The sequence below is a fragment of the Bos indicus genome, chromosome 12 (assembly GCF_029378745.1).
Source record: "Bos indicus isolate NIAB-ARS_2022 breed Sahiwal x Tharparkar chromosome 12, NIAB-ARS_B.indTharparkar_mat_pri_1.0, whole genome shotgun sequence".
NCBI classification, from domain to species: Eukaryota; Metazoa; Chordata; class Mammalia; order Artiodactyla; family Bovidae; genus Bos; species Bos indicus.
The window spans coordinates 74,828,461-74,843,430 of NC_091771.1; the positions used below are offsets into that span (position 1 = coordinate 74,828,461).

Below are 14,970 nucleotides of genomic sequence, written 5' to 3' on the forward strand. Positions count from 1 at the left end.
TATACTGGTTCCCCCTTTAAGAGAAAATATGACTTCAAACTTCAACACATTTAGAACCTGGACATTTTTATTGTTTATCTTTTGAGTTACTAACAACAAACAGGAGAATTGGTAGGAAACGATTCCACAAATACTTACTGAATTCCATCAGGTGCCAAGCACCATGTGACACTGCTAGGAACACAGGGAGGAAGGCCATGCCCAGGCCTTCAGGCATCAAGGGGCACAGGACAGGCTGGGACAACAAGACCAATGGCAGAGATGCCAAACGAAAACCCTGGTGATGCCTGTTTTGCATCATGACCTTTCCCTGGACGCTTAAACACACTCTGCCTTTCTCCTAATGTGTTTTAAGTCAGTATCACTGTTTTCCATTAATTATCACTTAAGTCATTATTCTGAAAATGAAGTGCTCTTAAATTTCTCTTAAAAATATTTTACAAGCATCTTTCCACAATCACTGTCTCTTCTTCTTAGACACTGCCCTCTCTCCTACAACAGGAGTGACTGTAGCTCCCACTTCTTGCCATGTTCACATTGCTTAGCAGTTATTCAGTGGAAAGAAAGAAAGTGAAGTTGCTCAGTTGTGTCTGACCCTTTGAGACCCCATGGACTATAGCCTACCAGGCTCCTCTGTCCATGGGATTTTCCAGGCAATAGTCCTGGAGTGGATTGCCATTTCCTTCTCCAGGGGATCTTCCTAACCCAGGGATCAAACCCGGGTCTCCCGCATTGTAGACAGACGCTTTACCATCTGAGCCACCAGGGAAGTCATATTCAGTGGAATGCAGCTGATTAAAACCAACTCCTGAGAAACACTACAAAGCTAGCATAATCTTATGCAGGAAAACTCCCTCCTGTCCTGCAAATGCTAGATATAATCCAACAAGAAAAGCTACTATGGCAGAGAAATTGAGTAAACAACTGAGACAACCCCAGTGCCATCGCCTCTTCCAAGAACCATGAAAATGTGGCAGAGACTGCTGGCTGTCCTCAAAATCTGCTCTCATTCTTCCCAAACCCCAGATTTTAGCTGCAAGTAGCAGCCTGGAAGGAGGCCCTCGCTCTCTAGGCTCCCAAGCAGATAGGAGCAGCCATCTGACTAAATCCAGGTCAGTGGAGAGTGACAATGTCCAGAACCTTCCTCTGCCCCATGGCCTGGGTTTTGGAGGCTGCCACCTTGGTCAAAGCCATACACAATGGAGTAACAAGAAGGAGTCTGGGACTTCCCTAGTGATGCAGTAGATAAGAATCTGCCTGTCAATGCAGGGGACATGAATTTGATCCCTGGTCCAGGAGACTCTACATGCCACAGAGCAACTAAGCCCATGTGCCACAAGTACTGAGTCTGAGCTCTAGAGCCCAAGTGCCACAACTACTGAGTCTGAGCTCTAGAGCCCAAGTGCCACAACTACTGAGTCTGAGCTCTAGAGCCCATGTGCCAAAACTATTGAGTCTGAGCTCTAGAGCCCAAGTGCCACAACTACTGAAGCCTGGGCACCTGGAGCCCATGCTCCACAAGAGAAGTCACCACAGTAAGAAGCTTGCTTGCCACAGCTGGAGAAAAATCTGTGCAGCAGTGAAGACCCAGCACAGATAAAATTAAATTTTTGTTTAAAAAAGAAAGAGTCTGAGTCCCTAACACCATGGAGGATGATTCCCACACACAAAAAAAGTCCGATGAAATCCTAAACTCTTACCTCAAAATATGACTTAAAAACAGGGTTGCTGCAGATGTAATCAGTTAAGGTGAGATCACACTGGAGTAGGGTAGGCCCCAAATCCAATATTAGTGTCCTTATAAGAAGAGAAAACCAGAGACATACACACACTGGCAGAAAATTCCCATGTGATGATGGAGACAGAAGCTGGAGTGATGGCCGTTACAAGCCAAGGAAGATCAAGGTTTTCCTGCAACAACTTAAGCTAACAGAGGCAAGGAAGGATTCCCTCTTGCAGGATTCAGACGGATAGTGACCTTGCTGACTCCTTGACTTCAGACTTCTAGGCTCCAGGACTGAGAAACAATCAATTTCTGGGGTTTTAAGCATCTGTTTGTGGTACCTGGTTACAGCAGCCCCATACAGAGCCTTATAAGGACACTTGCATGAGAGAAAAATGAACTATCTGTGTAAGCAGCTTTAACATGGGTAATTCTAGGACTCACAGGCAAACTGAGTCCAAACCAACATAGGGAGAAACTGAAATAAGTATCTGAGGATGTGGGAGAAGGAAAACAACACATAATCAGTAACCTATTACCCTAAAAATCATAAACACACTTCAAGTCCTTGACACCCAGAATATCATGGTCCCAAATCATAAATGTTTTTGTGATCTTCTACTGCAAAAGAACAACTGGTTAAAACCTTAACATGAAAACCTGCTTCTGTGCAGGAAAAGAAAGACATCGTGATCCCTGCATCTCTCTCAAAAACCAGCTGATGGGAGACACCATCCACTTGTTCCCTCCTCCTCTCATGCAGGCTCACTGAGAGCCTAATGCTGGGAATGGCTCCTCCTCCCCCCTCCGAGCCCGAGTCCATCAGGAGACAGGGTGGACGGATGGCGGTCTGAGGACTCCTCTGCAGACTCTCAACCACCACAGCCTGAGTTCTCTCTCCACACCACCTCTTCTGTAGTCAGCCAGGTACAAGCTCTCGCCTGTTCTGACATAGCTCATCCCTCTCCCAATGCTTTTCTCTCAAAACAACATAATTTCAGAATTCTACCCACTATTAAGCACTGAAAATATTAATACAACTTTTCTTTTGCCGGTTCCTTCCCCAGCCCTCCCCAACACCACCAAACCGATTCCAACATCACTTCTTCGTGATCTCTTTACAGCACCTCTGAGTGTCCACCACGCTTAACACACCCAGAGACCCATCAGTACCTAAGTCCACACTCCCCAGGTGGCCTCTGCCTGGATACCCTGAGTACTAACCCCACCCATCCTTCCGAGTCCATCTCAAATGCTAACTCTCCATGGAACCATTCAGGACAATCCAGGCTCACACTGTCCTCCCTACCTCTGAATCCACAGAGAGGTAGTAAGTCACACAGAGGGGAGACACTTCATCATTCATGCACCTACAGTCACAACTCCAACTGAGACCAAGCTTTGCACAGAGTCAACCATCATAGGTAAGGGAAGGAACAAACACTGACTACATGACTACTATAGCCTTACACAGTCTGAGCTAACACAGCAACAAGCAAAAGGTTACACATGTATGTTATATATTTTGTCTAGACAGAAATTCCAATTTTAGCTTAAATGTGTTACCAAGATAAAAAAACAATGTTAAGTATGTGCACAGTAGAACAGAAATTTTCCACTTTCAAAAAAAGAAGATGAAAGTAAAGAACAAGCACTAAGTAAGGAATTAAATCTATTGAGTGCTTGTTCACAAATAATAGGTTTGAGTAGGGAAAGAGTCATAGTCTTCCAGGGGTTAAATGACACTTCATTCAGTACATGACCAACTCATGAAGGTGCAGAAGTGCTGGCTGGATTCTTCTCCAGGACTCAGGCTAATGAAAAAGCTGAAATTAAATTTCTCTTAGAAATGCAAATCAAAACCACTATGAGGTACCATTTCACACCAGTCAGAATGGCTGCGATCCAAAAGTCTACAAATAATAAATGCTGGAGAGGGTGTGGAGAAAAGGGAACCCTCTTACACTGTTGGTGGGAATGCAAACTAGTACAGCCACTATGGAGAACAGTGTGGAGATTCCTTAAAAAACTGGAAATAGAACTGCCTTATGATCCAGCAACCCCACTGCTGGGCATACACACTGAGGAAACCAGAAGGGAAAGAGACACGTGTACCCCAATGTTCATCGCAGCACTGTTTATAATAGCCAAGACATGGAAGCAACCTAGATGTCCATCAGCAGATGAATGGATAAGAAAGCGGTGGTACATATACACAATGGAGTATTACTCAGCCATTAAAAAGAATACATTTGAATCAGTTCTAATGAGGTGGATGAAACTGGAGCCTATTATACAGAGTGAAGTAAGCCAGAAGGAAAAAAATAAATACAGTATACTAACGCATATATATGGAATTTAGAAAGAGGGTAACAATAACCCGGTGTACGAGACAGCAAAAGAGACACTGATGTATAGAACAGTCTTATGGACTCTGTGGGAGAGGGAGAGGGTGGGAAGATTTGGCAGAATGGCAATGAAACATGTAAAATATCATGTAGGAAACGAGTTGCCAGTCCAGGTTCGATGCACGATGCTGGATGCTTGGGGCTGGTGCACTAGGACGGCCCAGAGGGATGGTATGGGGAGGGAGGAGGGAGGAGGGTTCGGGATGGGGAACACATGTATACCTGTGGCGGATTCATTTTGATATTTGGCAAAACTAATACAATTATGTAAAGTTTAAAAATAAAATAAAAAAAAAATTTCTCTTAGACCCAGAACAGGTTCTGCAGGAAAGTATCAACATCAGAATTGTAGCCAAAAAGATTGAGTTCCCAGTGGCTGGAAATGGAAAACCTGTTTTATGAACAATATAACCTCAGAGACTCATTTTATAGCATGTAAAATCACTGGACTTTCAGTGCTTCAGAGGCAAGATATTTACAATCCTAGTAGAGTCATTCAATGCCAAGACCTTCAGACCCCTTTTCTTATTGAGAAAAAAAAAAAATAGAGGGATTTCTTGGACCATAAAATCATAATAAATCCTCATATTCTCTATATGAAAAAAGGAAATTGAAAAACATGTATAAACAAGAAGACACAAAACTATGAAGACCGCGTGTAGGTCTGCCTGTGGGTATGGACCACCACACCCTGTCCAAGGTGGGCAGGGGTGGTGGGTTTCCTTTCTAGGACTCCCAGGTATGACCTGAGAAGAAATCCTAGGAGATGACCATCCAGTCTACTGAGTCCCAGGCTGCAGGGGAGAGTAGGGCTGCAGAGCTCAACCCCACACTGTATTCTAAACTCCTCATGTCCACCACACCTCCAGCCCATCTGTGATAAAAGCTCACCCAACTCTAACCACCTATCAGTACACTCAGCTGCCCTTTTCTTCCACTCTTGCTGCCCTTTAACCCATCTAAGTGAGAGGCAGGTTGAGGAAGAAAATGGGCATCCAATCATTGTCTATTACCTGTTAGATAAAAGCATAAGAAGTATATAACAGGATAGGAACTAAATAACAGGATAAGAACTAAAGAGCTTCTCGATGAAAGTGAAAGAAGAGAGTGAAAAGTTGACTTAAAACTCAACATTCAGAAAACTAAGATCATGGCATCTGGTCCCATTACTTCATGGCAAATATTTGGGGAAACAATGGAAACAGTGACAGACTTTATTTTCTTGGGCTCCAAAAATCACTGCAGATGGTGACTGCAGCTATGAAATTAAAAGACGCTTGCTCCTTGGAAGAAAAGCTATGACAAACCTAGACAACATATTAAAAAGCAGAGAAATTACATTGCCAACTAAGGTCCTTCTAGTCAAAGCTAAGGTTTTTCCAGTCGTCATGTATGGATATGCTAAATCACTTCAGTCGTGTCCGACTCTGTGCAACCCCATAGACGGCAGCCCACCAGGTTCCCCCGTCCCTGGGATTCTCCAGGCAAGAACACTGGAGTGGGTTGCCATTTCCTTCTCCAATGCATGAAAGTGAAAAGTGAAAGTGAGGTCACTCAGTCATGTCTGACCCTCAGCGACCCCATGGACTGCAGCCCTCCAGGCTCCTCCATTCATGGGATTTTCCAGGCAAGAGGACTGAGAGTTGGGCTATAAAGAAAGCTGAGTGCCGAAGAATTGATGAATTTTGAACTTTGGTATTGGAGAAGACTCTTGAGAGTCCCTTGGACTGTAAGGAGATCCAACCAGTCAATCCTAAAGGAAATCAGTCATTGGAAGGACTGATGTTGAAGTTGAAACTCCAATACTTTGGGCACCTGATGTGAAGAACTGACTTATTTGAAAAGACCCTGATGCTGGGAAATATTGAAGGCAGGAGGAGAAGGGGACGACAGAGGATGAGGTGGTTGGATGGTATCACCAACTCAATGAACATGAGTTTGAGCAAGCTTCAGGAGTTGGTGATGGACAGGGAAGCCTGGTGTGCTGCCTTACACGGAGTTGCAAAGAGGCAAACACAACTGAGGAACTGAACTGAACAGGATAGGAAGCTGAATCGGGCCAAGGACAGTCAATGAAGTGGGTCTTACAGCAAACATTTAGATATTTCTAAGCATCTCAGAATTCAAAACCAAGTTCATGCTTTCCTCCCCAGTTTTGGTTCTCCTCTGGTATTCATTATTTGAGTGAATTCAGGTGATTTTATAGCCCCAAAAGGTGAAGCAGACTGAGATCCACATTTCCCACCCTCAATACCCAATTCAAGACGTGCCCCGACTATCTCTCAAATCTGGCCAAGTCTCTCTATTGCACCCTAAACCTAAACACATCATCTCGTCCCTGGACCACATATGGCATTAACCTCCTGACACCTCATCTCCCCACCTCTTCTCAAGGTCCTTACCCCACCTCCCTGCCCTATTCCCAGGTTGCAGCCAGGCTGAGCTCTAAGATGATAAAAACTTTGATGTCACCTGTAGAGCCCTGTACAATACCCTGCTCAGGCCTCCAGCTCTCTACTCTGCAGCCTCAGACATTCTTGGTTCCTCAAATGCACAGATCCCCATCTTGTGCACTAGAAACCTGTGTCACATCACATCCCCAAGTAAGTGAGAAGCATCAGCCTCCCACCTCCCCCAGCCCACACACAGAATTCTTCAGGTAACTTCTTCAGCCTTACCAGGAGGCACCACCTCCAAAACTACACCAGTGACTTTGCCAAAGCACCTCATGGCACCTCAGAATTTTCCTTCCAAGGACTAATGACACACAAACGCATGTCCACAGTGACTTTCACTATTTGATTCTTTATTAATCCACTACTTGATGAGACATAAATTCCAAGAAGGAAGGAATTCTCTCCTGACATTGTACACACACATCTAGCTTGTGCCAAGCTTCAGGTAGACACTCAGTTACTTTGTGGAGTAAGTGATTGGATGAATAAATTCAAATTTGAACCCAAAAGACTAGCAGAAAACAAGAAAGGTTTTTCTTCTCAACTGATTTTAGTCTTAACAAGATCCTATCAAACCTATTGTTTTTTACATTTGTTAAAGTACATTTTGGTTTTGTTTGCTTTTTTCTACAACTAAGGCAATATTTCCAAAATGTGGCCTATTTTCAGGTACTGAACTGAAAAGTGATTTTGTATAGAGACCAAAATATCAATATCTTTAGTAAATCTCTCTAGACAAAATCACTTTTCAGTTCAGTTCAGTTCAGTCTTCAGTTGTGTCTGACTTTGTGACCCCATGAACCGCAGCACTCCAGGCCTCCCTGTCCATCACCAACTCCTGGAATTTACAGACACTCATGTCCACTGAGTCAGTGATGCCATCTAACCATCTCATTCTCTGTTGAGCCATTCTCCTCCTGCCTTCAATCTTTCCCAATATCAGGGTCTTTTCAATTGAGTTGGCTCTTCACATCAGGTGGCCAAACTATTTGAGTTTCAGCTTTAACATCAGTCCTTCCAATAAACACCCAGGACTTATCTCCTTTAGGATGGACTGGTTGGATCTCTTTACAGTCCAAGGGACTCTCAAGAGTCTTCTCCAACACCACAGTTCAAAAGCATTAATTCTTTGGTGTTCAGCTTTCTTTATAGTCCAACTCTCACATCCATACATAACCACTGGAAAAAACATAGCCTTGACTAGATGGACCTTTGTTGAAAAGTAGTGTCTCTGCTTTTGAATATGCTGTCTAGGTTGGTCATAACTTTCCTTCCAAGGAGTAAGAGTCTTTCAATTTCATGGCTGCAATCATCATCTGCAGTGATTTTGGAGCCCCTAAAAACAAAGTCAGGCTGTTGTTCCATGTCCAGTTCTAACTATTACTTCCTGACTTGCATTCAGGTTTCTCAAGAGGCAAGTCAGCTGGTCTGGTATTCCTATATCTTTCAGAGTTTTCCACAATATATTGTGATCCACACAGTCAAAGGCTTTGGCATAGTCAATAAACCAGAAATAGATGTTTTTCTGGAACTCTCTTGCTTTTTCGATGATCCAGCAGATCTTGGCAGTTTGATTTCTGGTTCCTCTGCCTTTTCTAAAACCAGCTTGAACATGTGGAAGTTCATGGTTCACGTATTGCTGAAGCCTGGCTTGGAGAATTTTGCGCATTACTTTACTAGCATGTGAGATGAGTTCAATTGTGTGGTAGTTTGAGCATTCTTTGGCATTGCCTTTCTTTGGGATTGGAATGAAAACTGACCTTCTCTAGTCCTGTGGTCACTGCTGAGTTTTCCAAATTTGCTCACATACTGAGTGTAGCACTTTCACAGTATCATCTTTTAGTATCTGAAATAGTTCAACTGGAATTCCATCACCTCCACTAGCTTTGTTCGTAGTGATACTTCCTAAGGCCCACTTGGCTTCACATTCCAGGATGTCTGGGTCTAGGAGAGTGATCAAATCATCATGATTATCTATCTGGGTTGTGAAGATCTTTTTTGTACAGTTCTTCCATGTATTCTTCCACCTCTTCTTAATATCTTCTGCTTCTGTTGGTCCATACCATTTCTGTCCTTCATTGAGCCCATCTTTGCATGAAATATATCCTTGGTATATCTAATTTTCTTGAAGATATCTCTCGTCTTTCCTATTTATTGTTTTCCTCTATTTCTTTGCATTGATCACTGAGGAAGTCTTTCTTATCTCTCCTTGCTATTCTTTGAAACTCTGCATTCAAATGGGTATATCTTTCCTTTTCTCCTTTGCTTTTTGCTTCTCTTCTTTTCACAGCTATTTGTAAGGTCTCCTCAGACAGCCATTTTGCTTTTTTGCAATTCTTTATCTTGGGGATGGTCTTGATCCCTGTCTCCTGTACAATGTCATGAATCTCTGTCCATAGATCTGACAGAATGTGGTCCACTGGAGAAGGAAATGGCAAACCACTTCAGTATTCTTGCCTTGAGAACCCCATGAACAGTATGAAAAAGCAAAACGATAGGACAGAGAAAGATGAACTCTCCAGTCAGTAGGTGCCCAGTATGCTACTGGAGATCAGTGGAGAAATAACTCCAGAAAGAATGAAGGGAAGGAGCCAAAGCAAAAACAACACCCAGTTGTGGATGTGAATGGTGATATAAGCAAGATCTGATGCTGTAAAGAGCAATATTGCATAGGAACCTGAAAAGTTAGGTCCATGAATCAAGGCAAATTGGAAGTGGTCAAACAGGAGATGGTAGGAGTGAACGTTGACATTCTAGGAATCAATGAACTAAGATGGACTGGAATGGGTATATTTAACTCAGGTGACCATCATATCTACTACTGTGGGCAGGAATCCCTTAGAAGAAATGGAGTAGCCATCATAGTCAACAAAAGAATCCAAAATGCAGTACTTGGATATAATCTCAAAAACAACAGAATGATCTCTGTTCATTTCCAAGGCAAACCATTCAATATCACAGTAATCCAAGTCTATGCCGTGACCAGTAATGCTGAAGAAGTTGAAATTGAATGGTTCTACGAAGACCTACTAGACCTTCTAGAACTCATACCCCAAAAGAGACATCCTTTTCATTACAGGGGACTGGAATGCAAAAGTAGGAAGTCAAGAAATACTTGGAGTAACAGGCAAATTTGGGCTTGGAGTACAGAATGAAGAATGGCAAAGGCTAATAGTTTTCCCAAGAGAATGCACTGGTCATAGCAAACACCCTCTTCCAACAACACAAAAGAAGACTCTACACATGGACATCACCAGATGGTCAACACCGAAATCAGATTGACTATATTCTTTGCAGCCAAAGATGGAGAAGCTCTATACAGTCAGCAAAAACAAGACTGGGAGCTGATTGTGGCTCAGATCATGAACTCCTTATTGCCAAATACAGGCTTAAATTGAAGAAAGTGGGGAAAACCACTAGACCATTCAAATCACTTTTGATTCTGCCCAAATCAAAAGTGCTTCCTTCATCAGAACACAAAGCAGCTTGACAAAGAAAATTTGTCAGCCCCAGAAAAGTCAAAGTTTTCCCCATGTCATCATTTTAATATTACTGCACATATCTACATGGGAAGAAATTTCAAGCCTCATACACATTTTAACTGAATTTTGGTGGGGAAAAAATTAAAAATCCTAGTGAATCAGAAACTCCCAAGTATGATCATGTAGGTTTAAAGACCCTGATACTGGGTAAGCTCAATGCAGGAGGAGAAGGGGACGACAGAGGATGAGATGGTTGGATGGCATCACCAACTCAATGGACATGACTTTGAATAGGCTTTGGGAGTTGGTAATGGACAGGGAGGCCTGGCGTGCTGTGGTCCATGGGGTTGCAAAGAGTCCGACATGACTGAGCAACTGAATTGAACTGAACTGAACTACGTAATTCTGATGAACTAGACAACTAACTATTTTAAAGGGTTGTAGAAACTATATGGGCTGAAAAAGCATCTAATATCTAAATGAAGGTCTTACACCAATTACTTCAACCCACCAGGAAGCAAGGGCTTCCTTGGTGGCTCAGAGGGTAAAATATCTGCCTCCAATGCAGGAGACCTGGTTCGATCCCTGGGTTGAGAAGATCCCCTGGAGAAGGAAATGACAACACACTCCAGTACTCTTGCCTGGAAAATCCCATGAATGGAGAAGCCTGGTAGGCTACAGTCCATGGGGTCACAAAGAGTCGGACATGACTGAGTGACTTCACTTCACTTCACCAGGAAGCAGTTTCCCACGGTAACACCTACTCTTCTCACCACTCTTATTCTCAGCCATTGGTCCCATCTTTACTGAAAACAGCTACTGCTGACAGATCTCTAAATTCCTAGACCAACTTCCTGCCAGACATCTTGTATACACAAGGGAAATTTTAGGTTTTCTGCTCAGATCACAAGTGCTTCCTTCATCAGAACATGAAGCAGCCTGACAAAGAAAATTTGTCAGCCCCAGAATATTCAATGTTCTCCCAGGTCATAATTCTAATATTACTGCACACATCTACATGAGAAGAAATTTCAAGCCTAAGACAGTTCAATTGCATTTTGGTGGGAAAGGAATAAAAAACCCTACCCAAATATTTAAGCACAATTCCCTAAAAACCTTCTGCAGGACCCTTTTCATGTAACAGTTCTTGGTGTATCACATAATCTACCAAATAATCAGAGTTATTACTTTTTCCACTATAACCATATTAATGGTTAGGCATTTGCAAGAGCCCAGACATGATGAAGCTGGAAGTTAAATATTTTCTGAGCATCTGCTATTTGAGAGGACTACAAAGATGAACAAGGCACTGTATCTACCCTTTAGGTAAGTCTGGAGCTCAGGGAGGGAAAGAAATCCATTTACACCTGGCTTAGTGAGGACAAAGTCACATCTAAGAGCTCAAAGAAGGAGACAGGGATTCAAGAGGGTGTGATGGTTACTTTTATATTAATTTAGGTAAACCACAGTCCCCAGACACTTCTTCAAACACGTATTACAGTGAAAGTATTTTTCAGATGAGATGGACACTTATATAAGTAGACTCTCAGTAAAGCACAGAGCAGATTATCCTCAATAATGCAGGTGGGCCTCATCCAGTTAGTTAAAGGCCTTAAGAAAAATTAGACTAATATCAACAATAATAAAACCACACCCACACAACACACACATGAAGCTTTCATTTTGGACAAATTACTGTGTCACTCATTACATCACTACAGTCCAAGGATATTCCTGAATGTCTTATTTCAAGCCGTGAAAGCTATGAAAAAGAAATTTTGTAAAATGCATGGACCATCCCTTATCAGTGTTGCTAGAAGTTCCATAAGAAAGAATGATAAACTCAGGGAATCAGAAATGACCCAGTATGGCTGATCTGTTTTATGGGGAATAGTTTCTTTATAGTATAGAAACCTCATCACACACACACAAATCTCATTTGAGTCAGCACAGGAGATGCGGTCTGCCTCCTTCCTTCTCTTGCTTTGGGTCACTTTAATTGCCCTGCAGGCATCACTGCACATAGAGCCTGTGCCACTGCTATTGATATTACTGCCCCTAAATGAGCAGGGATCCTACGTTCTTTGTAATGCATTCTACCTAGGAGGAGACAGGAGTATGTAAGACAGTTTGGAATGACTGACAGATTTGACACTGAGAGAGGTAAATCTCACCTAACTGGAACACAGTGACACCACAGAAAAGGAGGCAATTTACAAAGAATCCACCTGCAATGGAAAAAAGTTATCTGTCACCAAACCTCGATTCTTCGGATGCTGACAATGGCCTCTGACACCTTCTCGACAGCCATGGGGAAGTAGAGGGTGCTCGAAAACCGCAGAGCCTCGAACAGTGTCACCACCACAAACACTTGGCTGGCTGTAATCAGGTTGTCAAGGAGATCATTGGTGATGAAGGTGACAAAAATCATGATTTTGCTGACAGCGAAAAATGATGCCAAATTCATTCCTCTAAGGTAGGAACTTTTCAGAATCTTGGAAATTTCCTTCCTAGAAAGGACAGTAGGAAATAGCATTTTTAAGAACCATTGACATCCAACACATGAATTCAAGTGCCCTGTGTGAGTGTCCCCTTTTTAGGGAGTGGACACAGATTAAGGTAAACCATCAATCATGTCATGGAGACACTCAGAGTTCATACCTGGGACTCTGCTCCAAACCAAGGACTACACACTTCATCACCACTTCACTTTTCCAACTAAATGAAGTCTTAATGTCTTGTCACACTTTTAAAAAATTGGGCTCAATATGACAGGATTTGAACATACATTCAACAAGCATTCACAACCACATATCCTGTGTTGGGCTCCTCATTGACGACAGAAAAAAATGCCCACCCCCACCAGGACCTCATAAACTTGGAGAGGAAAAGAATAATAAACCTCAGGACTTCCCTGATGGTCCCATGGATAAGAATTGGCCTCCCAGTGCAGCAGACAGGGGCTCAGTCTCTGGTCTGGAAGATTCCACATGCTGCAGAGCAACTAAGCCTGTGAGCCACAACTACTGAGCCCAAGCTCTAGAGCCGGTGCACTACTGCAACTACTGAAGCCTGTGCACCTGGAGCCTGTGCTCCGCAACAAGAGAAGCCACCAGTTAGAAGCCCAAGAACATCAATGAAAAAGCAGCCCCCACCCACCACAACTACAGAAATCCTGTGTGCAACAATGAAGACTCAGCACAACCAAAAATAAATGAATAAAGAAATAAAAAAGATGTAGTATGATGTGTGTGTACATTTTTAAAAAAGAATAAACACAAAATTTGTGAGACACCAAGACATTAGACAGAGGCAGCCCGCACATCCCCACAGGAGCACAGAGCTGAGTCATGTAACTCAGAGCAGTAGAGACAGGACAAGTCACACACATGTGGACCCTGAGAAGATGAGCAGGAGTCAGTTAGGATTGGCAAAGACCAGAGAAGAAGGAATATGAGAGATTATTTCCAGCAGAGAGTGGGGTCCCCACAAAGCTGCAAAGTGAGAGGTGACAGGGTACTCCCAGAAAATTCTAAGTACCCTGTGCTAGAGTATAAACACTTATCAAATATTTAAATGAAACATTTTTTAAAAAAAAGTCTACAAACATAAAACAAAGACAAAGAAATAGTATTTTCATGGCTCTGTTTGGAATGAGTAATATTGATCCATAATATTTGGCCTGATACAGGTACACTCAATCTATACCCCCTCCCATTTATGCTACATTAACATATATTATAGCTTTAGTTTAAATATCATCTCAAACACTAATATCTTAGAATCATTGCTTATTTGGAATTTGCAGTATTAAGAAGTATTTGGAATTTCATTTCTGTATAAGTAAGAATCATATGTATTTCAAGAAGATGGTAAATGGAAGAGCAGCTTAAAATAACATCTCTACTATTCTGCTTAACCCTCCTGCCACATATAGAGGGATGGTGGGGTAGTATTTAAATTTACCTTAATATGAAAACTTGGTAAGATTTCTAAACCATTTAGTAAAAATAGGAAATAAAACAGTACAAACATACACTGTGATATATTAAAAACAAAAACAAAAACAACTTACCGTCTCAGTCTGGAAATAACGTCTATAAATGACTTTTCCCAAGCATTCATTTTTATTGTTTTGATACCACTTATAACTTCACTCATGGTACTGATCCTGTCGTCTGTGACAGCTGCAGTCTTACTCCTGAGGGGACAGATGTGAGAGATGAGTCTTAGTGATCACAGCATAACTTTCTGTAGCAGCAACAGTGGGCACAGGGAGGGATCAGTGATCAAATTATTTTCTATAAATCTTTTGAGCTGACAACACAGGCAAGTCCTACTCAAAGTACAAATTCAGAAAATCTTCAATTCGGAAGTCAACCATTCAGTCCCATTCAAGAAGCAACTTGGAGAACTTGCCATATCAGCTAAGGAAGACCTGAAAGGAGTCAGATACAAACCATCTTCCCAAGGAGGTTGTGCTTGGGCAGAGAAGGCAGAAGGGGATATACCAGGAAGACAGAGTCTATGAGGTAAAAAAATAGGAGTAAAATTCTGGGGAGCTGAAAAGATGGGGTTGTTAATTCCACTGGGAAAAGAGAGCAAGAAAATCTTTAGAGACCTGGTAGCATTGGAACAGAGCCTTGAAAGATAAGGAACATTTCTCCACAACAAAGACAGGATAGGAAATTTCAAATAGACAAAAATATCACATGTAAAGTCACACATAGAAGGAAAAAACTCAAGGAAAAAAACCTTCAAACAGCACAATACCTCCATCATCTGACAACCTGGACAATGACCCACCTCCAACCCTCTGAGACCTGCTTCAGGTCTATCTCATCACCATTAGGCCCTTCATCACCAGCCACTGTTCTATCGCATATGCTGCTGGGACTGTG

General features: G+C 42.3%; 1 protein-coding gene across 2 annotated transcripts in view; it reads right to left on the reverse strand.

Moving 5' to 3' along the window:
• Positions 1-14,970, reverse strand: part of LOC139186121 (ATP-binding cassette sub-family C member 4-like) — a 171,945-nt gene that overhangs the window by 129,222 nt on the left and 27,753 nt on the right. For both annotated transcript variants that reach the window (XM_070799911.1, XM_070799910.1), the window contains exons 7-8: positions 14,145-14,270; positions 12,330-12,579 (exon numbers count right to left, since the gene is read on the reverse strand). In XM_070799911.1, coding sequence (XP_070656012.1) covers positions 12,330-12,579; positions 14,145-14,270 — 376 coding nt within the window. The remainder of the gene's footprint in view (positions 1-12,329; positions 12,580-14,144; positions 14,271-14,970) is intronic.